We start from the raw sequence: 25,218 nt of genomic DNA, 5'->3' as shown, positions 1-25,218 counted from the left end.
AGTAACCTGACCTGTTGACCTGACCTTGAAGTACCAGAGTGTATGAAGAGTCATCTATACAGCAAGACTGTAGGCATCAGTAAGGATTCACCTTCTTCTTTTTAAGGATGTCGAAGTGGATTTTTAATGTAAAGTTATTTTATCAACGTGCAGGTTTCAAGCACCGGTCTATGACAGGATGTTTGTGATGTGATGCTCAGTGTGGCCCCACAACCCCAGTTATCACATCATGGGTGATGATGGTGGGGGCTGTAGTCTTGATTCTCTCTGCCTACTCCCATAACAGTGCTGAATCAGCCTTAATTGATGCCTGACTCACCTCAAAGTTCTGCTCTATGAGATTCCCTCCTTTGCTCAGGCTCTCCATGATGGCTTTGTTCCTCAAGATGTCCTCTTCGCTCAGATGCTCCCGTCTCTTCCTGGATTCGAGCACCAGGCCATTCACAGAGTAGAAATCTGCCAGAAAGTTTCCCACACGCTCCTGGAGTTAGAACAAACAGTTAGATAAGTGCACCCCCTGCTGAGTCACCAATTTCCCTTTTAAACACATGACAAAAAGACAGAAGAGCAAGAAGACAGAAAGTAATACCCACACAACTCGTTCACTGCCCTTCATGCCCTGTCCTGTCTGTGTTTTTTATTATAACTTTTTTATAACTCTGAGCATGTCACCTGTGGTTCCTTTACTGATGCTCATTTGAGTTGTGTATTTTTCCTGCTTGGTAAGGAAAATGTAGCTTAAGAAATCTGATCAGTAAAATGGACAGTCTGCAGCAACACTTAGAGGTCAGGCTAATAACACGTAATATCAACAAAATCTAGCTCCATCTAGGTCTGTCAAACTAGTTTTGTTAATCTGTAATACTTGACTGTATTATTTCTCGTACAGTAAAATAAAAGTAGAAATCAAGAGTAAAGGGATCTATCTCTTTCTCTTTCTGAGTTTCTCATTACAGAGCACTTGAAAATATAGAATCCCAAATTTTCAGGTCAGACAAGTTGTAAAGGGCTCAAACGTCTGGGTACCTTTTGACTGGCAGAAAACCATCATATATTGCAACTGATGTTATGTTGCTCCCAAACTACATTCTGATATACATCTGTGTCCTTGTGTATTGTTTGCCTTCCATTTCCTGCCTCCCCCAGAGAATTCATCAAATTCCCAACTCTCTGTCTGGGGGAAAATTCCACGGCCAGGTGAACCCCTGTGACCCACAGCTGACTTTGGAAAAGCTGGGAGAAATAAAGTAATGATAATAACTTCAACACCCACCGTCTTGTCTTCTCTGAACAGCCAGCCGGTCTGCGCCCTGGAGAAGGTGATGGACTTTGTAGAGAGCGTGGCCGAGTACACGTCGCTGCTCATAAGAATGTCCACTTCCTCCTCTGTCTCCATCTCTGACTCCTGGACAAACAGGACGGTGTTAGGAAACTACAGAGGCATCAACACAGGCATGGAGGGATGATAACAATAATAACAAGCTGTATGAAAAAAATGACAGCAGAGAGGAGCCAAATTCATTTTAGTATTTTAAATTGAGCATCCAAATCACAGCCGAATAGAAAAGATTTTAGCACTTGTTTGACACTTTTATTATGATAAGAAAGAACGTCCTCTTACTACCAGTTACAATCTTCTCCATCACTAGCAGAGGGAACAAATCACTTTGATGTCTGTTGGCTCCTCCAACACTTTGGACTTTTGTTTTTTCGTGAATATTTATGCCCCCAGCAGCCGATTGTTAATGACATTATTAATCTGACCATTCTTCTAGTTTCACCCTCAGGTCATATCTTCCTCTTACGCATAAGAAACATCAAACAAGCAAAACACATTTTAGCCCCACTGCTTGTAAAGCTTTGAGAATAGCAAAATTGCAGTATTAGGTCATTCAGACAGGGTATCAACATGCGTCCTGAGTGATCCGATCAGAAGTGGACAGGTCTCAATACAAGACGCATTGAGGACGCATTTCAGATCCGATCACTCAGACCAATTTTTAAGGTTGTCTTGGCCGCAATCTACCACATTCTTTCAGCAGTGTGTACGCACATGGGTCCTGGGCCACATTCGAGACAGCCTACTTAACTGACGTCTTATGCAAAACACACTGTCTGATTTCCAAGTAGTTCACTGCAATGCAAATTACATTTGTGGAGTCCTGTCAATGTTTACAGCAGATGTTTGCGAACACACTGTTCCAACTAAGTATTGAACTAGTCACCGCAATGTCCCCAGACTCCCTTAACAAATCGCATTATTTTAAGAGTTGTTGATTGAGGAGAAATTTAATTAAAATTAGAAATTAAAAATTTTATAATGCCCTCTTGTAAATTTGGCATTAAATGCAAACATTACATTTTTCCTTTCTTGTAAAAAGTGTGAGTTTGCTGCATCTGCTTATCTAATCTCTATTTTCTTTTGTACCGAATAAAAAAGATGAATTGAGAAAACAATGGCAGTTTAACTGATGATGAAAATAATTCAGTCAGTTGCAGCCCGTAAGTAAATGTGGGGTTGTAATGAACATTACAAACTTCAGGGGGCACATGTGAGGCTTTAGTCTCTCAGTCATTTATCAGCATGTGTCTCACACACCTCATGGTGTATCCGCTGGTAGACTTTCTGTTCGTTGTCCAGCACGACAAAAGACTCGGAGGGGATTGCGTTGCCGTTGAAGATGAAGCTGAGGTCGCCGCGCTGACACTTCATGTCTGTGAAGTCTATCAGTGTAGTGTCCAATCTATAAATACAGAGAGTGAGTTCAGTGTGGGAACTTCAGAAGGATAAAAGGAGAAGACAGCCAAACACAGGAAAAGGAAACTGAGGATGACAGAAAAAGAGCTGAGTTTAACTTGGCCACATGCATAACACTAGCAAACACAAAACTGTAAGACAGAAAAAATAAAAACTGTGATGGATGTCACGTGCTTGCTGGGAAAAGTTTAGAGACAATGTATATGGTAATCATTGCCATGGGAGACCAGCAGCACATTTCAAGAGTCTTTGGGTCGTCCAGGAATGAGCCGTGACAGCAAACGGAATATGTGATCTGCTGTAAAGACCAGACACAAAGTGGTAGGTGCTGTGGGTAAGTATGACAGCCCTGACACACTGTAGCACCAGAATTTAAATGAACCTGCTGTGACAGTTATTTTCTTTCACTTTCTCTCCCTCTCTCTTTCTCTCCCTGCTACTCCAGGATAATAAGAGGGCATTTTGACTACCAAATGAGGCAGCCAGGAGCAGTTTCACAGAATAATGACAGGCTCCTCATCAAGGATATCTCTTACAGGAACACACAGACACACACTTTTATGCACGAAGTTCATTCTTCAGATAGATTGAGCTGATATGTTATGATGCCCAAATATAGCTGCACCTGTTTATGTGTTGGAGAAAAGCACACAAGGAACAAAAGTATGTGTGCCCTATATTTGCGAGCTGAACTCAAGGCTGCCTGGTGTTAACTTTTTGCCCTCAAGGCCAAGAAACACAGCAAAGTGTATTCCCGCTGCAGATTCATTGTTGTGACTGTGTGTCAGCGAGCGTCAGAGTGTGACGAATTTCTGCTGACGTCTTTTTGAAAGCGAGCTAAAAGGGAGGCACATTACACACAACTGTAGCTTCTTCTCTGAGGCTCTGATTTAAATTGAAACACAGAAGTAAAAAGATCTGCGCAGAGAGGCACCGTCGTTCTGCTTCCTCTCACTGCCAGGCACTGATTTCACACTCTAGTTAACCAAACTAGGTTGAAGAGAGGAGAAAATGGGGGGGAAGATAGAGGGGAGAAAGAGGAGAAGCTGTTCTGTGTGGCACAAGATGACAGATAAATTAGTGAGCGTTGAAAGTAACTAAGTGCCTCGATAAAAACAAGGTTTTCTTGAGGAATTAAAGTTTAATTCAGTTAGTTCGTGTTGTCTTTCTTTGTATTCAAACTTCACACATTTAACTTCAAGGCATTACATTTGTTGACAGGACTTGCCTGATGTTGAGGCCCTGCTTGTAGATCTTACACGCGTCTGAAGGCAGGATTCTGGAGAGCAAAGGCACTGCAACATGAAAAGATACGGTGAGGACATGTGAAGGCTAAATTTAGAAAAGCTCACTTAATAATGAAGACCATCATATATTCAAAGCCTTAGTATAGAGCGCTATATAACATGTAGTTCTGCAGCTAAATATTTAATAACTCAGTCAGGTTGAGTAACAGAAAGCAACAAACGTCCTTTGCCTTTCTATCGTTGCACATATCTCAAGAGCTATTTCAACAGTCCAAAATAGTTCTGTGAAGGACTGAAAAGTGGCTCCTCCGACTCAGCAGAGCCCCACATGTAGACTAAACAGGCCTCAGGTCCATGAGATTGTGTTGGTTTGAACCAGAGCACAAAAATCTTTAGCGCTCTAAAAACTACAAACAGATTCTTTTAGCTGGCTGTCACTGCATAAAAGTATTCACTTTTACAATTACAATTAGCACACACACTGTTATGCAACCAGTTTACATTCGGTTACTATCATGCATCCATTACATAATCTTTCCCACCATGTCAATAATTCACAAAGATACAGTGAGTACACAGAATCAGCCCTGGCTCACACTCTGGGGGCAGACTTGTGCAGACTAAGCAAAAGCTGCTTCAGCAGTTGAAACATTTACTACTGTCATACAGAAGATTTCATCTGAAATCTGTATTCTGAAACTGTTTACAAGGTGAAAATATGTGTGAATTCAGCGCAACAGGAGGACATATACTGCCTCTTGTATCAGCAGATATTCTTGACATAGTCATATATTAAGGGACACTGATGTTAGAGGATGGTGTGTCAGTTCATGTCCAGCAGGAGGAGTTAGTTTCAGCCTGTAGCCACATCAACAGTCAAAGTCCATTATGGCACAGGTAAACACTAACACTGACAGATTTAATCACATTTTCTGTAACACAGGGTTAAATTCCAGAGTGGATAATGTCTGTGAACGATGATGTTTTCTGTCAACCTCACTATTGTAAGATAGGGGAAGGTGTAGCTTGACTCACCCCAACTTTGGAAGTCCCAGTGAAGCTCCAAGTAAAAGTCTCCAAGCTGCAAAAGAAGACAAAGAAATCTCAATCACAAGTAAAACTACATGAATGGAAGAGATGGAAATACAGGGCTATTTATGATACAAAAGGCTGAATATTTGTTTGTGGCTTTCACATGTGTGTGCAACAAAAACAGTGAATATGAGAAACCAGTTTTACAAACAATAAATAAGGCATCTTTGCAGAATAGAAATCAAAATGCTGAACCAATGCCTTCCAGTTACACAGACAAGAGTAAACATGAGCCTTTATGTCCATCAAGAACAAATTACGCCTGACTGACACAACTCAATACAGCCTAATTGTCCTTTGAGGCACTTAATCTGATCTCATCACCGCTGGTGGTCTCAATCTGGCATTTAGCGATGATGTCAAGCTGGGAGGAGGTCATCATTTCCCAGAGCTATATAATCTGAGAGATGATGATGCAGAAAAATCTCCTCTCTGCCACATCATCCAGGAAGGGATCACATCCTGTCACGTCAAATGCAGGCTGGGTTGAGTGTCAAACAACTTGTACAGACATCAATTACGCAAAATCTAGCCTATACTGCTATACTGTGGCGACCTTTTTAAATGAAGTTGAAACGCAGGGTTTTGCATAGTTGGCCTCTTTTGGTCTTGTATTGGTACATCTGCTCACTTGCTCTCTTGTGGGGGCGGCGCTGCTTCACAGCTGACCTGGAAGCTAAAATAGTCAGATGATGACGCCCATAAGTTTGGCCTCCATAACTTCATGTTCAACAATACAGAAAGGCTCCTCGTTTAGTTATTCTATATTGGTCTGTAAATGTCTGAATGTTTAAAGTGTGTATGTGTGACATCATGTCAGGCACACGGCCACAACAAACCCTGAAGGATAATTGCGGCTCTGAACAGCATGTCTGTTAGCAGTTACATGTTTACAGAGTATGTGTGTGCGTACACATGTGATGTCAGACCAGGCAGCCACAAAAACACTGTGACGTTTAATTTAGCCTTAAACAACAGGTCTTTGACTGACTAGTTGATAATGTGTGTCTGTGTGTGTGTGTGTGTATGTGTGTGTGTGTGTGTGTGTGTGTGTGTGTGTGTGTGTTCCTCCAGGCATTGCTTATGTTGCGATGACAGTTATTTGTGAATGACAAACTTCCCTGATAACTGGAAGGGATGTTTGTGTATTTGTGGTAGAGCTGCAACAATCAGTTGTTTAGTATTGATTCACACTTTGAGTTATGGCCAAAAATGTGTTTTGTGAGATCATAGTGACCTTGACCATCAAAATCTAATCAGTTTATCCTCGAGTCCAAGTGTACCAAATTTGAAGGAATTCCCTCAAGGTATTCTTGAGATATCACGTTCACATAACTGGGACGGACGGACGGAAAACCCAAAAACATAATGCCTCTGCACATGCAACAGCTGTGGCCGGAAGCATTATGTTTTCCTCAGTTAATCGTGAACATAATTGGAAGACTAATCAATAATTTAAAACATCGTCAGTTGCAAAACACATTTTGTGTTTATGTGCTCTGCTGCATGCAACAATTGGAGAGAGGAGGACACTTGTACAGCACTTTGGATTGCATTTTTATTTGTTTGAAAGGTGCATTATAATTAAAATCTGATTGATTGAAGAGATGGGCAATCAAGAAACACAAACTAAGAAGTAATACGATCTGATGAGCAGAGAAGAGAAAGAGCATCAAGAAATCAGGTGCATCACTATCAGAGAGGTGACTGCTCACTTCTTTCAGGGCTTTCAGCAGCTTGGGCCTCTTGTCCTCCACACTCTCTCTGGACTGTTGCTTCAGCTTTCTCAGCAGCGCCGTGACTGAAACACACAGAAGAACAAAAAGAGAACGAGAGATGAAGTGAAGCATCAGTCGGACCAAAAGCATCAGCAATAAGGTCACTTTTTCCACTCATAAAAATCTTCAACTTTATTAGAGGAATGTCTCGTGCCCATAATGGCTGTGAATTTTTCCCAAATAACCTCTTGCTTTGCTGAATCTGATCCCACCATCAAACTTGCTCCAAGAAGAAAAAAATTATGCACTTTACCAAAAACTAATTTTCTCCACCATGTTGGTCTTGTTTTGGCAAATCTTCTCTACATGGCATCAAAGCAAGATTCTCCCTAATCATGATTAGTTGGCCAAGGAAAAATAAATTTTTTGAAGGGGCCTTTTGGAATCATTGAACTTTTCTCAGCTACTCTCTTCCATCTGGAGCTTTTTAGAGAGCGTCTGCCTTCTGAGTAAAGCCCTTTCATCCTCCTGAAAAGTCAAAATGTGACTGAAACTAACAGAGGCAGAGCTGCAACGATCAATCTATTAGTTGTCAACTATCAAATTAAAGGCCAACTATTTTTATAATAATGTAAGAAAAACACAAATCAAAATTCTTACTACAGCTTCTTAAATGTGAATATCTTATGGTTTCTTTACCCCTCTTTGACAGTAACCTGAAAACGTTTGGGTTATGGACAAGGCATTAAGGACAGTGACGGAAACACTGATCGACATTTTTCACAATTTTCTTACATTTAATAGGGAAACTAATCAATAGATTACTCGACAATGAACAGAATCTAAAACTATTCATGTCAGACAAAAACAAATACTCAAGGTGCCAAAAGTGATTGTAAAAGTGAATGCAATGTGACTGTTCAGACTCTTCCCCTACAACATGACAAAAGGTAATCCTGTGTCACTGTGAGGTTTAAGTTGTAAAAGGCTGGTACAGCAGTACTGCCGGTATGAATGTACCGTTAGTCACCACCGCTGCCTTAGAAACAGACTCACTATGCAAATCCAATCAAAAATGAGACACGCCGAGGGCAAAGATCACATAGTTTACAGTAACGATGACTTTTGTTTCAGGGATACAGTATCCTGACTTCCTGGAGCCAGATGGGACACTGTCAACAGCACTGCGCCAATCCCTGCACACCGCCTGCAGGGATCAAAACGTTCCAGGAAGTTCAAAGGGGCCGAGCCTGGCAGATATGGAGCTGCCTGCTAATGAGCTGCGCCTTTAACCTCCTTAATGACCTGGGGGAGAGACGCACTCACAGGAGACTTTTAAGCGTGACGGGTCAGATTAAGGAGCATTCACAGCTCTTTAGCCTGTTGACTGCAAGAGACTGCTTGCTTGTTTATGCGAAAAGAAAGCAGGCTTCAGGAAAAAGGATCCACGCCCGACTAGCGAGCATCTATTTGCTGTTTTTAAGAGGAGCTGGAGCATCAGCTGCTCACTGACATAACTGTGGTGTTTGGATGAAGCCAGGAGGGGAGTAGATGACAACATGATTGTGCCACTTATGAACTAATGGAAACATTAATAACAGTTGACTGCCCTACATTTTAACAGGACTATGGACATATGACATTATCATTAGCATAACTAAACACACATCAACACACATGTTGTTGTTCATATTGTCTTACTGGCATTTAGGAGGGCTCAACAGCAAACAAGTAGTACAGACACAAGACCAGGACGAGGGCGTCTCTGTGGCCCGGCTGCCTAATGAGTGTGGACAAGCTCTGGATGGGGCTCCTCCTGATCCTCGCCGCCTCTCAGCAGGACGAGGAAAGAACTACAAACTCACCATCTGCCCACACAGACCACCCAGCCAACACAGGCTGACCGCTTTAACGCTAACCCAAACTGACTCTCCGTGCTGGCGCTAATTCACCCAGATACCGATTAGGGCACTTTCCTGGCATTAATTAGGTGAGTGATCTCAGTAATTTCACCTCTGCGCATTAATGAAAAGAGACAGAGTCAAGTTTGCATTCACATCACCACAAAGTGCTACTATTTAACAATTAGGCCTTGGATCTAACTGGACGAGTGCTGCTGGCAGGTCTCCAGGAGTCTGAGAACAGTCAGTATTGACACAGGTACCTGCAGAGTGGAATAGAGCTGAGGAGGCAGGCAGCAGCAGTTGATCTGAATATAGTTTCAAATATTTCAACTTACTGAGGCGTAGTCAATTAATTTTACAAGACATCTAAAAAGGCTCAAAACAGCCACATTGACTGAGGATAACAGACTGAGGAAACTGTTTGATCACAACAGCTTTGCAAAAAAGTATGAATAAATGTAGTGGGGGAGGAAAACCAATTATTTAAATGTTAACCTGTTTTAATATTTTATTATTATAACTATTATTATATATATTATTTGTTGATTTGTTTGTTTTTATGGTTTGTTATTGTAATTGATATTTTGTCTATTTTTTCAATTGTTTAAGTAGGTTTTAAACGGAAAGGAAATCTGATTTCACTTTGCTATGAAACCTATGAAGTATTAGACTAAAGGAGGTCAAATACTATAAATGTAGAGGACTCCAGTACAGGCTAGGCTCCAGCGACAGTGTTTTACAATATAATACACCTTCAAAATATTGTCTATTTTCTTACCAATTTGGCTTAATTGGCTGGAAATGGTGAAAATCAAACCTTGGCCAGTGGTGGTGATGATTTCCTATGGAGTAACATCCCACCTGGCCTAACTGCACTGCTCGTCCGGGAAAATAAATAAGAAATTTGAATTTAGAAAATGGTATCACTGCCACACTTTCCTCTGATCTTTAAAGTGACAATTGCTTTAACTACAGACAAAACACTCCTGGTTAGCCACAGCCTTAGAAAGAAAAGAAAAGCTTTGCTTTTGATACCTTATAAAACCAGAGTTTTTAACATGTTCAATAAACATGCATTACACAGAATAATAATAATGTCAAGACCAAAATTTCATCAAATTAAATCTATGGTCCAATGTGCCTTTTAATTGGGAATAAAGCATTAAAACAATAACAGCAAGTGAGCCGTTTCCCATCTAATAAACACCAAAGTGAATGTGGCAGCCTTGAAACAAGCTCCTTAAGCCAACATTACAGCTGTGTGAGTGGAAAGCAACTGTGGACAGAAATAGCTCTTATTGAACAAAACACATGACAACATCTATTTCTGAGCCACATTTTGCCTCTTTGTTCAAATGGAAAGCCAGAAGTGAGAAAAATCAGGTGACATCAAATCACAACAGAAGTGGAAATTAGTCACAAATGTTGGCTAAAAATAACTCAGCAGAAGTGCAGAGTTCGGATTTTTTCTTGAATTTAATCTCATTCAGGAAATTGTTTATCTGACAGTTCCTATGGAAATCTGCAGACCTCTATAACTGGATCAAAATGTATTTGTTGTGTTGTTTTCAGCACTTTCCGGGCGAGGACATTTGCCCTACTGTAAATCAAACAATCAAAGCTCCTCAGTCTGTACTTCCCTCACAGACTCCTGACTGACGCTGACTCAGCTTGTACTGAATAACTGCTGGGCAGGGCTCTGCGAGGCTGAGCCTGTAAAGGACTCAACGTTTACTGCCCTGAATAGGAAAAACAGTCACAGTTTCCCTCAGCACCTTTCTCCTTTACTGTCACCATGGCAGCCAGGTAAACTTTTTTGTACTGAAGGCCAAATGTGTCTGTTTTACAGTGTGCAGACTCAGCTGTTGGAACAGAGGCTGTACTTTGGAGCGACATGAAAGAGCACAAAGACTGTTAAACAACAATGGAGTTTTACTTCAGCGCAACAGAAGGTGCAGTCCACCCTTGCCAACTAATTAGCAGACTGACCTACTGTACCTGTCTGCCAGCAGGTCGAGCCTCTACCTGTCTAGCGATCTCCTGAATCAGCAGGCTGATTCCGGCTTGGCCACTTAGCTCTGGCCCGGATCCAGGAAAAGCAAAAATAGTTCTGGTGAATTTGCCCCTTTGCAGAACAACGTCACATACAGCAGGGCTCCAGAGCTTTAACCTTTAACACTGGTGAACGTAGATTTTGCATTTAGGTGCACCAGTACATAATTTAGGTGCACCCAATGATACAATACCATTTAATACATTATGTCAATGATTATAAACCATGGTGCAGTTTTTCTTAATTTAAATCACAGCAAACGCAACAAGAAATTGCGACCCCTAGAATGCCTTTTTGTCTCCTCCCACTTGCTGCCATGGCGAAACTTTACCCGAGGAAACACTGCAGATTAGGCATCTGAGGACCACGGACAGGTGGTACAGCAGTGCACCATTTTTCTTGCCAATAAAATTAGAAAATAAAAAACTATGTTAAATCCCTCTTAGTTTGGTTCCTCACCTGGTGCACCTGTGCCTCACAGTATCCAGAACCAAAGCTGCTTTGACAATGAAAAGAATGACTTCTGCTTTTTGAAAAGAGAACATTTGGCTGACAGTCAGCACTGTGCTTAAACAATGTAGGGTAACAATAAACTTCAATGCTTACACTTTAACTTTTTACTTCAAAGAAAACCTTTAGATTAAATCCGTTTTTTGTTTATCAAGAGCTGTGAATAACCTTTACGGCACAACAGCTTTCCCTCCACCTGCCTCATCTTCTGCATGTCAGTCAGATTTTTTCTGCCTTCAAACAACATTCACACACTCACCACTTGCTGCACTCAACGTGTAAGTGCAGTGGTGAATAGAGACTGCAAAACAGCAAGTTTTTCCAATAGAGCAAAAAGAAGGAAGAAGAAAAATGGTGTTGCAGAGTTCATAAGAAGCTTCAGTCAATAGACACACTTGTAAACCTGGTACGGTGAGGGGCGTTAGGGAGTTAATTAGAGGATGCAGTCAATGGAGACACTCTAAGCTGCTTCCCTGTATGATTGCTGAGTGCTGGTGCCAAGTGGCTGCGCTAATAACTCCTACCTCCTTCATTCTGAGGGTCTTCACATGTTGTTTGAGAAAAATGTAACACAGTTCTGCCTGTTAGTTTCACAGATTGTGGGTTGCAAATGTCTTAGAAAACCCTGGAAGAATCACCTTTTTGTCCTTTTGTCTTTTTTTAAAAACCCCACATACCTGTGTTATGTCAATGTCAGTTAACAACACTGGCCCTATCTTAGCCTGGGTGTGGTTTTCTAGCAGTATTAAAGTGATGTGATTCAGTTTTTTACATTCTTCTGTAGTATCTCGCCACTGCCCCACCACACAGAGCCAAACCTCAAGTGTTCCTGTTACCATCACCAACACATCAGGAGCTTTTAATAGATTGTGAACAAAATGCACCTCTCGAGTAAAAATAGAGTTTGAGATATCAAAAACAGCCTCACAAAAGGTCAAAAGTACATTCTGGGAAATGCTCATTACCAAAATTTCAATATTCATGAGTGATAAAATAAACTGCAAAGGTGTAAAGGTGCACCCAGTACCTATAAATGGTTTCACTTACATGTCAGTAATGTTTTTGTACTAGTTATAGTGGTAGATTTAAATTTGCTGTAAAAATAAAATTCTTAAAATGCATTAAAAAGAGTTTAAATCAAACTTTGACTATGAAATGTGGGCAGAAAATGGGCGAGGCAGGGGCTTGATCACAATCGTCCTATGAGGAGAGAGAGAGACATCTAATGAATTGCCTTTCATTGCAGCACAAAGGCCAGAGGGCCTTGAGGAATGTCCCCTCTCTCTGAGGGACAAAGGGGGCAGGCTGGTGTCGTGACCTCACTTGGAGGCAGCAGCGTGGAAGAATGTGCAGAGGCAACTGTTGATTTGCATCTGTTGCACGCACCTTCTCTCTCCTCCGTCTCCATTTTCACACGGGAAGACCCAGTAAATAAGCTGACTGACCCACATCGTCTCTGTATGTAGCAGTGGTGGTGGAGCTTCAAACGTTCGTTTAAATCAGTCAAAGATACTCACTCATTTGTCTGTCTCCGTAGCTGATGGCTTCAGCAAGGGGGCTCCATCCCTGAGCGTTCTTCACCTTCACTGGTGCATTGTGGGCCAGCAGCAGGTGGGCACACTCTGTAAGAAGGAAAGGAAGACAGAACAACTTTATTTAATTCCACTCCATGTACGTGTATTCATTCAGTATTTTATTTCTTTGCACTATTTATATGATGTTGGTCACTGGTGATTTTCATTTTTTATACTCTGTATACACACCTAGTTTCTTCACATGTCAGAATTATCCTGTCCAGTATAAATGTGATTCACAATATTATCCCAATGGTCATCAAAATAACTAAAATTATATTTAAACATAATGGAATAACTTCAACCCTACATTTTGTTGATGATCGATCAATCAAAGAATCAAATACGTAATCGTAAATCATAAGGTCATCCTGCACAAATAAAAGATTCACCACGATCAACTTATTGTGAGTGTATATCACAATTCACGATATAATAATTTACCCCATCCCTCATGATAAGTTTAACTTATATCATCAAACAAGGTACAAAACAACATATATGCACACAAAAGACACAGCCCAAGAGAGGAAAGGGGAACAGCTTTACATAATTATGTATCATTCAAACACAACAGGAACAGTAGGTGCTCCCATCACAAAGATCTGTTTGTTTTTAGTCTCCAGTCTAGATTTTTTTTGGAATAAGCACAGGTTTGCCCAGGGATAGAGCGCTGCACGCAGGCTCATCTGGGGTTATGCAGTCAACTTTTTGATCAGAAAGTCTGTAAAATGTGCCTCTGCAACAAATGGAAAAACAGTGAAGCAACATCTAAAGTGCCCTTTTTCTCTGTCCACATTGAAATCTTGACTGCTGCTTTCTGTTTAAAAAGGATGCACATTTAATACAAGCAGAAAAAGACAGGTGATAAAATGACAAATGCAGCCCCATTACTTTTGACCAGAGCAAAACAAGACTCTGAATGGAAACATCAAAAACAAAAGGCAGAAAAGAAAGAAGGAATTTGTTTTCTACTAACAAGAGTGACAAAAATATACACAGAGGAACAGATGGACAGAAGATGTGATGTGCTATTTGGCAAAAATGACCTTTATTAAAGGACAAACGGTAAAGGGTGAATAAGCTCTTCCTCGTGTGTCTTCCTGATGTTTTGATGCCACACATCCGCGCCGCTGGACAAAATGTTACGACATAGAGGAAATAAGTTAAACAGACAAATAAAAGCCCAATAAACAATTTTTTACTCCACGCCAACACTGTGGACACTTTAACTAGCTTTACTTTGTTTTTCTTCTCCTGCACAAATGGTGCTGCATGTTGCTTCTGTTAAATTTAATAACACTTTTATCACAAACCTATCTGACAACTTTGCAGTAAATCTGATACAAATGTTCACTGACCGCTATAAACATGTGTGATTTAAACTAAAGATGTTTGCTGTAGCTTCAACTCAACGTGTAAAGATAATCCTGGTTTTATAGAGGGACAGATTGTGTGTAGGATTGAGATGACAGTTGACCCATTAACCAAAGAGACATATGGGGCCTGCAGTTACACAAGACTCAGCAGCATCGTACTTTAGTCCATACTGCTATAAAATGAGGATTTACAGGAAGAAAATGTCAAACTTTGCATATAGACATCCTCTGATAACTGCACGGTTTCACCCTCCGTGTTCTGCTTGTATTCCAACAATGGGAAAAAAGCCAAAGAGCCTCATCCCCTTTCTATGGCCAGATCAGCAGTAAGTGCAGCACAAAATCCCTTCACTCTCCGGGCAGCCTGTCAACAAACTACAGCTCGCCAAAAAATGAAGCCTGTTGTTCCAGCTCAGCTGTCAGTTTGGTCGTGACATCATTCATTATGATGTTGGCGTCTGTGCAGCTCTGTCCCAGCGCTGGGCCAGAGTGGTCACAATCCTGTGAGCAACAAACCACTCGAATGCAAAGCAGAGGCTGACTGCTAACGGGCTGCTGCTGAGTGGTTTTGCAGGGCTTTCACTTGATGGGACAGAAACTTTATTACAGTCTTTTCAACGTTCATTTAGGTTGGTAAAAGCTTCATAGAAGTTCTCGGTAAAGCCTCTTCCATTGCAATCCTTTGAGTCAACGCAATTAGTCATTTGAACAAAAGCAAACCGGTTACTGCCTTCATGTTCAGACTTGTTTCTCTGTTAAACATCAGTATGAAAGCTATTAAAAAACCTGCCTCAAGTGGGCGGAGTCACAGAGCAAACCTGGTGCCCAGAAGCAGAAGTAACACATAGCAGCATTGTCACATAATTTAATATACCACATCACCCCTCTGATCTACGTACTCACTATGTTTTATTAATGAGAAAGAGGCCAGGGTCTCATACATTCTTTATGACACAGAGGAACACATTCTGAAACTCTTCCTAATTAAACAAATTATCCACACAACAAAGAGAAATGTGGCCACCCCAAGAGAATAGTGGCAGGAGGAATAAAAAGGTCTGTTGTGACAGCACCCAAAGCATTTAGGCTATATTCTTCACAAAAGCAATTATAAGCAACACCATGTACAGCTTTCTTTAAGGTGGAAGCGAAGCATGGCAGAGAAAATAAAAATGAAGAAAGAAATGCCGACGGGAAGTCATTGTGCTCACACTGGGGGAGCAGCTGAGGATCAAAGACGGGGCTCATGACTAGTCTGAATTTGCTTTCTTATCAAATTTTTTTGCTCAACGTGATCCACATGTCAAGTGCTGAATGCTGTCCAAATGCTGACCGCTTCAGAAATATTGACTAATATTGGTCATATTGCATGTTTTAATTAAATAAAGAAGCTGTGCTGGCACCAGAGAGGAAGGATGTAAATGCAGAGTGCCTCACAAAGAGCTTTACATCAGCGCACAAAAAGGCCAGCCTCTGTGTTTATGCATTAGTCAGATGTGTGCCTGGACTGAGCAGCTGATCACAGAGGTTAATGACGAGAAGACACAGGCGGCACTCGCTTTCTGACGTAAGCCTTGCATTCCCGTAGGCCTCTGACCCATACATCACCCTGCTAAATCCAATGATTGTGTAATAATAATGACAACATTTAGCAGATATACATTACATAATGATGGAGAGAAGACCCATGTGTCCTCAGCAGCAAACTTGCAGGTTAACTTGTGGTTTGGCTTCAGGCTTTCAGGTACACGGAGTTGACTGGATTAACTGATGGCGATTTGAGTTACCATCTTGTCTGACCTTCTATACTATCCGTTTTATATGCTTTAAAATATGTGTTAAAGATCTGTCTTGAATTTTCAGTTTCATATTTTTATACAACTGATTAATAATGAATGTTAAAGAAAGCGGGTAAGAATTTGAAGCTGGAACCACAGGATGTTTGGTATATATACAACCAGACATTTTTTTTAAACGAGTGGAGTCGTCCCCTGCTTGCTATTATAATGATGCAGGTTTAAGGCACTTCTCAACTGGCTTCACTTTTCAGAACCAGAAGCTCAAACCTTATTTACAGTCGCTTTATTTCCTGTCAATTCTCCACTGCCAGATAACAAAAAAACATAAAATTCCCCAAAACTAAACTTAAAAAAAAAAGCCATTTTCTGCTGATTGGTTGATTTATTAACTGGCTAATTGTTTCAGGTCTATAATCACACAATTCAGTAATAATATAATGTAATACAAGTTTGGTAAATATAAAAATGATACATTTCTTTCTGAGTTCCTTGCAGGAAGCTGGTTAAGAATAATCAAAAAACTGCAGGTCATTAATGTGAATAAAATCAAAAAGAGCCGCCTGGATACATTAGCATCTAGCCTATAACTCATTAGCCTTGGTGTGCCGTCCAGTTCAATCCAATACGCAGTCATGAATGTACTGATAAAAGGACGTTTCCTTTTGGGTCTCTGGGTTGATTGCATGTGCAGCAGCTGTATGGAGGTCCTGCCCGAGTCACAACTCTAACAGAGGAATGAGGGAGGCAGAGCAGGATGGAGAAAATAAAGTGCTAATCTAATGCTTTACTACGTGCACTGGCTACAGATGGGGTACTTGTTAAGAGGCTCTGTGGGCTGTTAAAACCCCCACCATCAGCACCCAGTCTGATCGAGGCTGAGTACATCTATAAAATGGCTTTTTTGCTCACTTCCTCGCCATAGATCGCATACTCAGCACACCAAATCAAACAGGAGTTAAAGAAACACATTGTCACAGTCTCTGACGCAAAACGGATGCTCTTTCACGTCATCTGGTTTGCTAGGTTGTTAATATACATAGTGGGACTCTAACTGACTACTTTTTTTTCCTTTGGAGACAATCAGATAAAAGTTGCCTGATGTGCCGTTTCAGAGGAAGACTAACCTTGCCAGACTGGTACATTAGCTCTTAACACCCACTTGTTTGTCATCTTATGTCTCTGAAATATGATTTTATATTTGTGGCCATGGGAACAGATAACACAACCACTGGCAAAAAAGGAAAACCTTTTCTGTCCTTTGACGAAACGGGCTTCAGGAGAAAACTGTCCAGAGAGTTTCATTTCGAGAGAATGTGTCCAGGATTTATAACATTTACACATTGGGTTTATTCACTTTTTCTCACCTTTTTACTTTTCCTATGTTTTATAGCTGCAACAATTGGTTGATGCATTAATTAGGTGATTGATAGAAAGTTAAAAGACTATTTTTTAGGGCTGCACAATTGATTGAAATATAATCAAAATCACAATATGGCCAAGTGTAATATCCAAATCACAGAAACTGGGATTTTCTGATTAAGGCAAATTGTGTCAAAACAGCATTATGATGAAGAACTGTAGTGCTGCAGAGATGCTCTGACCTACAAATCTTGGTCTTCTTTTGGAAGAAAAACACACATTTTGCCCAACAAATGTCACATCATCATGATTTTAATCCGTTTTTTTCAGTGAAGATGAATATTGTGATGCAAAAAAAAGATTATTCCCCGTAATTGTGAATCATATTGTCATTATAATATCTGTCAAATAATCACAACCATATTGTGTGGCTGCACTTTGATAACTAAACCGTGTTTCTCCAAAACCATACTGTTTTTGCTTGTTTTATTTCATTTTAAGCTGTATGGATTTGGGCTGTGGAATGCTGGTCAGACAAAACAACAACATTTGAAGATGTGAGCTTGGGCTTTGAGAAAGTATAATAGGTATCTGTCAGTATAGTACACAATTTATAATCCAAGAATAACTGAAAAAATAACTGGCAGACTAATCAATGATTCAACTGTTTTTTTGTTGTAGCAGCTGCTAACATTTCCCCCGAAAACTTTTGGCAACTCTGAAAGAAAAAGTGTCTGCATAATAGCAGCAGAAACAGCATAATGCATTTTTCCATTACGGGAAAAATAAGTGTGGACAAAGTATTATGCCTTGATGTGCTGTGCCTAGTTGGTGTAATTTAGATAGTTAGTGTTTTGTTTCTGGACAAATGCTAATTTAGCCTTGCATCTGTATTCATGTGCACATACATATAAAAACAATGCTCCTTCTCACTATTTCATTAGTTAACAATGGAAGAATCACAAATCAGGATTGTATCATGCTCCAATTTGGCTGGTAGTGAAAATATAGTCTCTCTTCTTCTTCTACAATGTATTTTTTCACCTGTACAATAACAAAATCTCAAATTTAAGGAACTACAGATGAGCATTACTCACATTACTAGGCAGGCCAATCATAAACACACACACTCAGCCATACACAAAGAAAGCCTTGTCCTATCCATCCCATCAGACCAGCAGCCACACCCAGACTACTCTATGATCTAATGCCTTTAGCCTGTCTGGCCAGAGCATCCCTGGAGGACATGCTAGCAGCTCAGGCAAGAGATAGGCAACCTCATTAGCACAATCAGTTCCATAGTGTCTCATCCACCACCTCACTCCAGCACTTCACTACCAATAGTCAGTGGCAGGGCTTTCATGCCAGCGACAGGAATTGAACTTAGCAAATGTGAAATCAATTGAAACCCATGCTCAAATGACAGACACTAAACAAATGGGAATGTGCAGTACAAGTGACCCTATCTGAGCTGATCACTGGGAGTGTGTGCTGCAAAAAAGGGGGATTAATTTTTCAGTAGCATGTTCTGAAGCCTGCCTGTGAAATTTAATGTAAGCATCGACTCACAGGGGGGCAGTGCATTAATGTTTTATGCACATGCTTTCAGTCTGGTTGGTGCAATTTGGCTAAAAACAAAATCATGTAAAGGATGATGACATATTCATCATATACACCAAACTGTTTTTATTTGTTTTAAAATGTTATTCTAGTATGTAAATACACAACTTGGTACACTTTTTGATTGGCACAACTCACATATGTATTAAACTGAAGAAAAGACATCCATAAGAAAGGAGGAAAATAGTCTCCTTGCTAAATTCACTTTTTTCACCCGGCAAAAATCCATAAACACAACCTCTTCATTCATGCATGAGCATCTTGCCGTCTGGGATTTGTGTGGTGATCTGTGACAAATGTCTGGTGGTGCTTAGCCAGACAAATGAACACACACAAAGGCAGGAAAATAAACGGAAACACACACACACACAAATAAACGCAAACACAAACAGAAGACAAACAAACCCACAGAGAGCATTCATTTAGAAAGCCACAGAGACATACAGAGAGACAACCATGAACCACATGGACATGTGTTTCCTTAAACTCACCTTTGTGCCCCATCATGACAGCGAGATGCAGCGGTGTGTTTCCTATAGGAGGAGGGAAAAAAGCAGAATTTATTGGCAGTCTTTGATACTCACAGTAAGAGGTGAGAGGCTGTGACAATCACTGTGCTTCTGCTGTCACACTCAGGGGGAATTAAATATTTAAATTGGGAGGCAGAATCCACTTAACTCCTGATGATATACTAACTACATGCCTATTGTGTGTTCTTCTACCATGACAAGCAATATTATAGTCTATTAACCTACTGAACCCCCCATAATTAGCTGCATTTAACTGACAGGGACATCGCTTGTTAACAGTAAACATTGACTGGTAAAATAACATTTGAGTCAGGTGTGAAGAAGCACAGGTTTTCTTCCCAGCATCGTGAAATGTGCCTCATAAGCATTGGAAAATCCCTCAAGAGGAAGACAAACTGCCCAGTCAGCTCCTGCAGGCTTCTCTTCCAGGGGAAGAGCAGTGGACAAGCACCCAGAGTAAAGAGGGCCCACCCTGCAGAAACCCTGATGTAAGTGAAAATACAAGCTGGAGATCAGGCAGCTAGCAGCCTTAACCAATGTGTAATAATAAACTTTATAGGTAGGGTGGTGGCACAAATAAAGTCATCTTCTGGGCACGCTAAGATATCGTAGGTCTTTGACCCAACAGTCACGGCTGACAGTTCAAGTGTCGTTGGGTAAGACACTGAACTCCTACCTGCTCAAACGCTGTAAATGGTGCTGAAAAGGATCATTCACCTGAATCACCAGTGGTTGTATCACACCATGCAAATATTTTCATGTTTTTCTGCTGAAGTTTAGAGATATCAGTCTCTGAGATTTTTATCACCAAACCAATACAATGGAGGTGAACTGAGTTTCATTTATATTACTAAAAGCTTGTTAAAAAAATACAATTTAAAACCCATCAGCAATGTGCCTTTCCAAAAAAATCAGTGTGCTGGTTATGGTTGCTGTGGTAGACCGGTTTCAAGGTATACCGTGATATGAAAATTGAAGGTTATTGTGTACATTTGCTTATCAAAGGTATTGAATTCTAATGTATTATTCAAATTTACTGTATATATTTTAAGTTTTTATCAAGTTTGTCACAACATAATATAAAAAACATTCTGTTTTCATTCCTTTAAGGGTCTTTGTAACTAATTATTATAACTAGAATGGCACTCAGTGGAGTATAGGCCCCTATCAAGCCTAATCAAACATCAAATAAAATCTGTTTAAACCTGCTAGCTTTATCCAGATGAGCACCAAAAGTTAAGGGATCTATTCTGGGCAGAGATACATCCTCCATCCAAGTTTGGGAGGAATCCGTTCAATAGTTTTTGTGTAATCTTGCTGACAAACCAACCAAACAACCAACAAACGGACATGGGCGAAAACACAACCTCCTTAGCAGAGATAATAATTGTGTAATACAGCAAACCCTAATACCATTAAATCATCATATTTTCTGAACTAGTTGTTGTTGGTTACTATCAGATAATCCAGACCTTGCTGTCATTAGTTTAAACTGGGACTATTTATTTTGTAAAAGTATGGATCTAGTGTTGAAATTATTGTTATTGTTGAAACTAGTCATCATTTTTTTATAAGAAATTATTCATTCATTAGACAAGAACTGCCAAAAGTAAATGGTTCCAGCTTCTGTGAGGGCTTTATGCATTTCCCTGTTGAAAATTTAATGTAATTTAACACTTAACTGCAAATTATTCTCTTAGGATTTTATAACTGTCTGATTAATCAATAATAAGCCCAATTACACTGAACAACTGAAAACACTGGAACATTATACTGGAATATTATGTGAGAAACCACTGTAACGATTAACTGTAGGCCATAGTTTAATTGTTATACATGTGGCTCATGTTAGGCAAATGTGAAGAATATAATTAATAATAAAGCTTTATTTTTGTTGTTACTCTTCTGACTGTCAATCAAAATGTAAACACACTAACTGATTCTAATGATGTTATGTGACAGTCAGCCTGTATCCAGTGAAAGCAAAACTAATGTGTGAGTAAACACACAAACTGCTGCCACTGAACCATACCGACCCTCAACAAGACAGGCAAAACCCTCTGAACAATACAGGATCCGGTTCCAAAACAACACCAGAGGCAAGTGCCCTGTCTGACACCTTGCTGTGGTTACACCATGTCAGAGCTTTGATTTGAGGAGAAACCACATTCCTGTGCTGACAATGAGCAGGACTGCACGCCATCTTTTGTCTTGGCACGTGAACTGGATAAACCAATCTTAACCTTTTGCTAGATCAGGGAGGGTTTCTTTGGGAAATTGTGGTATTATCTGAGCAGACTTTGCCCCACAGAAGAGGTCCTATAAGCCTCCCAAAGTCTTGTAAAGAATCTCCAAACACATTGACGTAACCACATAGGGCTTATCTGGAAATTTCAATAGATTCTTGTGTGTTCTGTCAACTTGAAAACACTGGATTCACAGAAATCTTAGGGTAGTGGAATAAAACTATTCCTCATATTGGGGATCAGCTGCACAGGCTTTGGTAGGGAAAGCCTCGCCTACTTCCAGTGCTGCTGGAGATTGATGGCCTATTGGCTAACTAAAACTAAGCAGCAATGGACCTTGAAATTAGTAGATCATGATGAATTTTTGGGGATCCTGCCTTTAGGAGATAAAGCAGTTGTCAGACTCACCATGGACGTCTTTCTGGGCGATATTCTGCGTCCGTATGAGCGAAGACAGACGTCGAACATCTCCTTTAAACACACATTCATGCACCGGAAAGTCCTGCCCGGTTCTGATAATGGGGTTTTTGTTATTGTCATCGATGACATCCGATGTTGACAGTGTGTTGGTGTTAGCATTAATCTGCGACTGTTGGTTCTGCTGCTGTGTGGATGACGACTTGATTAACTTGTGATTGCTGAAGATTTTACTCGCTCTGCTCTTGTTGTTCGTCTTGGAGGCGGTGAACGTCCCGGTGGCAGCCTCCTCGTCCGGCTCCAGTAAATCCTCGTCCTTGCTCGGCCTGTGGTCCTTGCGCAGGGAGCGGATCTTCTCTCCGGTCATTTTCTAAACAGTCGACGCTGACGGAGCAGAGGGTGTCGTCGCTGACGATGACCCTCCGGGCGAACTGATGCGATTCGCCAGTTGGAAGTCTTCACGCAAACACTGTAAATTGCACAACATGAAAAACACTTACTTCTCCACCGGGCAGGTAAAAACAACCGTTTCAAGAAAGTACACTTTTTTGTTCACCGGTTTACTATGAAAACAAGCAGTTCGCTCTCCTCCTGTCGTCCAAAGCTGCCGTCGGTCGCAGCACAACATAAGCGGCTCCAGTTGACTAGTACGGAAGATTCGGCTGATGTCTTCCGCCTCGTAGTATCGCGAGAGTTCAGGGTGGGTTACTAACGGTCACTGGCCAGTACTTCTGTGTATACAGCACGCAGAGGTGGAAAGTAACTGAGTATATTTACTCAAGTACTGTACTTCAGTACAAAGTCGAGGTACTTTGATATTTCACAGCTTTTCTGGTCATGACTTTACATACCATTTGATCATTTTGTAGGTGTTACATCGACTATATAGTCCACCAAACCAAAAGAAAAACTAGGTAATTAACTAAAATTAGCTCAATGCAACACTGACAGCAACCATTCTGCACAATAGGTTCTTTAACATGAATTTGATGTTACTTTCTTATTTTTACATGAAGATCATTTAGATTGCATATATAGAAGAAAATGTACATCGTGGAATTGCTACTTTTATTTAAATACAGGCTCTGAACATTTATTCCACCATTGACTGTTTCTACACAGTCTGTTGATCAGATAACATGTATTTAATCTCAAAGGAAATTGTTATGCCAGAGATTGCTACAAAATGTACAGCACAGTGGAAAAACAGTAACAACCAGTGGGTTCCCCAAGTCAGGGTCACACACTGTGCCCAGCTTCAGACAATAGAGACTATTACATATTAGTGAAATATACAAAAATATAAAAAAGTGTTTCAGAAGATAAATTCAAAAAAACAGGGCCTGATGCAATAAAAAACAGAAGTAATACAAGTTAGGTACGAGAGAAAACAAAAAGTGACATTGAAAGTAAAATTGATTGATATTGAAGGTAGTAAAAAATAAGTAATATTGCACCTGATAATCAACATTACATGATAGTAAATGTGAATAATAATGAGAAGTAGTACTACACATGATATTAAGTAGTGTTATTGGTTGGATATTATGGAATGGTATTACATTAGCATACAACTACACCTAACAATGTTAAAGTCTTGTGTGTTTGAACTCTATAAGCCTATTGACAATGAATATTATTATACAGAATACTTGTAGTAGCAGAACGCACACTTCATTGCTCCAATAACCTGAGGAAAATGTGTGAAAGATGAATAAAAGTTCAATTTACATATTGATTAAAAATGTATCAAAGATGACACCAGCAGCAGCAGACCCAGACACACTGATGGATCATTATTTCCAGTTTTCTGGTTGACTTCAGGGTATAGTCATACAAGATAAATAAACATCATTTTGTTCTTCTTTATGTAATAAAACACCTCCAAGTCCACAGCAATGCTGGAAAATAATCTTTGTTTCCAGAAGAAAAATCTGGATAGTAAGAGGCAAAATTGAACAGAATTTTTTGTAGACACATTGAAAAGTTGTTGTGATAAATAAAGAAGAATGCTCACATCTATATTGCATTTTTCAATGACCCATTGCCAATGGTGGGATGTAATTAAGTATATTTGCTCAAGTACTGTACATAAGTACACATTTGAGATACTTGTACATTACTTTGGACTTTTTGGTTGAACAAAACAAGCACTGTGGAGTTTTCACTTTGGGCTCTGGGTAGTTGTGATGGCATTTCTCACTATTTTCAGAATCTTTACAAACCAAAAATTTAATTGATTAATGGAGACAAAAAATAGGATTAATCCAGACTCTTGCCAATGATATTTCATATTGCTATTCAAAAGCATCTCATGCACTTACTATAAGAAAAAAAAAAAATCACCTATAAATTAGCATTTCAGTGAGATAAATGTAAGATGTTTGTAGACCATTTTTTTCTTGTTCCACTGGCAGATTTTTCTTTTACTTATTACAAGCAAGAAAAAGGTTGTGTTCATAGTTTTAACTTATTTTTGGAGGTTCATTTTCCAATGCTGCTTTTACATTAATGCATGACTAATTACAATCTAATGATTGTTTGTATATAAACATTTGTAGAAGGCACTGAGTAGTACTTACATTTCTTGATTACACTTCGATAATTTTACCTTTATTTGTAACAGAATATTTTTACAGAATAACATTAGTACTTTTACTTTAGTTTAGGATCTGAACACTTATTCCACCAGTGCACAATGCATGTGAACTCAGTGTCCCCTACGTTTTGGCTGGAGCATCTACCTGTTCACCTTTAAACAGGGTGAAGCAGCACAGGCTTGTAGTGAGGCACGTCCTCCCCCTATAGCTCAAGAATGGAAACACAGCTGAACATCCTGTTGTGTGCCCCACGAGGAACAAAAATGCACACGTCAATGTCTCATTTCACAACTACAGCAACAGTTATGGCTGATCATTGTAGAGAGCTTTGATATTGTTCCTCCTATTTAGCTGCCTCTTTTTAGATTTTGACTTTAGAGTGACATTTTATAGGGCATTTTTTTGCACAATT

At 40.0% G+C, this 25,218-nt stretch overlaps 1 protein-coding gene and 1 long non-coding RNA gene across 4 annotated transcripts in view; one reads left to right on the top strand and one right to left on the bottom strand.

Moving 5' to 3' along the window:
• LOC141004446 (ankyrin repeat domain-containing protein 13C) overlaps positions 1–22,844 on the bottom strand; it is a 29,694-nt gene extending 6,850 nt beyond the window's left edge. The window contains exons 1-10 of one of the 3 annotated variants that reach the window (XM_073475936.1): positions 22,763–22,834; positions 22,198–22,675; positions 19,505–19,546; positions 12,800–12,904; positions 6,813–6,898; positions 5,041–5,086; positions 3,987–4,053; positions 2,600–2,744; positions 1,274–1,405; positions 320–481 (exon numbers count right to left, since the gene is read on the bottom strand). In XM_073475936.1, the coding sequence (XP_073332037.1) occupies positions 320–481; positions 1,274–1,405; positions 2,600–2,744; positions 3,987–4,053; positions 5,041–5,086; positions 6,813–6,898; positions 12,800–12,904; positions 19,505–19,546; positions 22,198–22,573 (1,161 nt within the window). In that variant the 5' untranslated portion in view covers positions 22,574–22,675; positions 22,763–22,834. Of the gene's footprint in view, positions 1–319; positions 482–1,273; positions 1,406–2,599; positions 2,745–3,986; positions 4,054–5,040; positions 5,087–6,812; positions 6,899–12,799; positions 12,905–19,504; positions 19,547–22,197 lie in introns of all 3 variants that reach the window. The other 2 variants (XM_073475937.1, XM_073475935.1) reach the window with 2 other exon arrangements.
• On the top strand, positions 2,680–9,211 carry LOC141004447 (uncharacterized). The gene is made up of 3 exons (XR_012179817.1): positions 2,680–3,092; positions 3,204–4,073; positions 7,950–9,211. It is a non-coding gene; the product is annotated as an uncharacterized lncRNA (long non-coding RNA).
• Positions 22,845–25,218: the final 2,374 nt, after the last annotated feature.

This window comes from Pagrus major, chromosome 11, assembly GCF_040436345.1.
Source record: "Pagrus major chromosome 11, Pma_NU_1.0".
Taxonomy (NCBI): Eukaryota; Metazoa; Chordata; class Actinopteri; order Spariformes; family Sparidae; genus Pagrus; species Pagrus major.
Note: the sequence above shows the minus strand (reverse complement) of the source record. Positions and strands in the feature narration are given on the sequence as shown.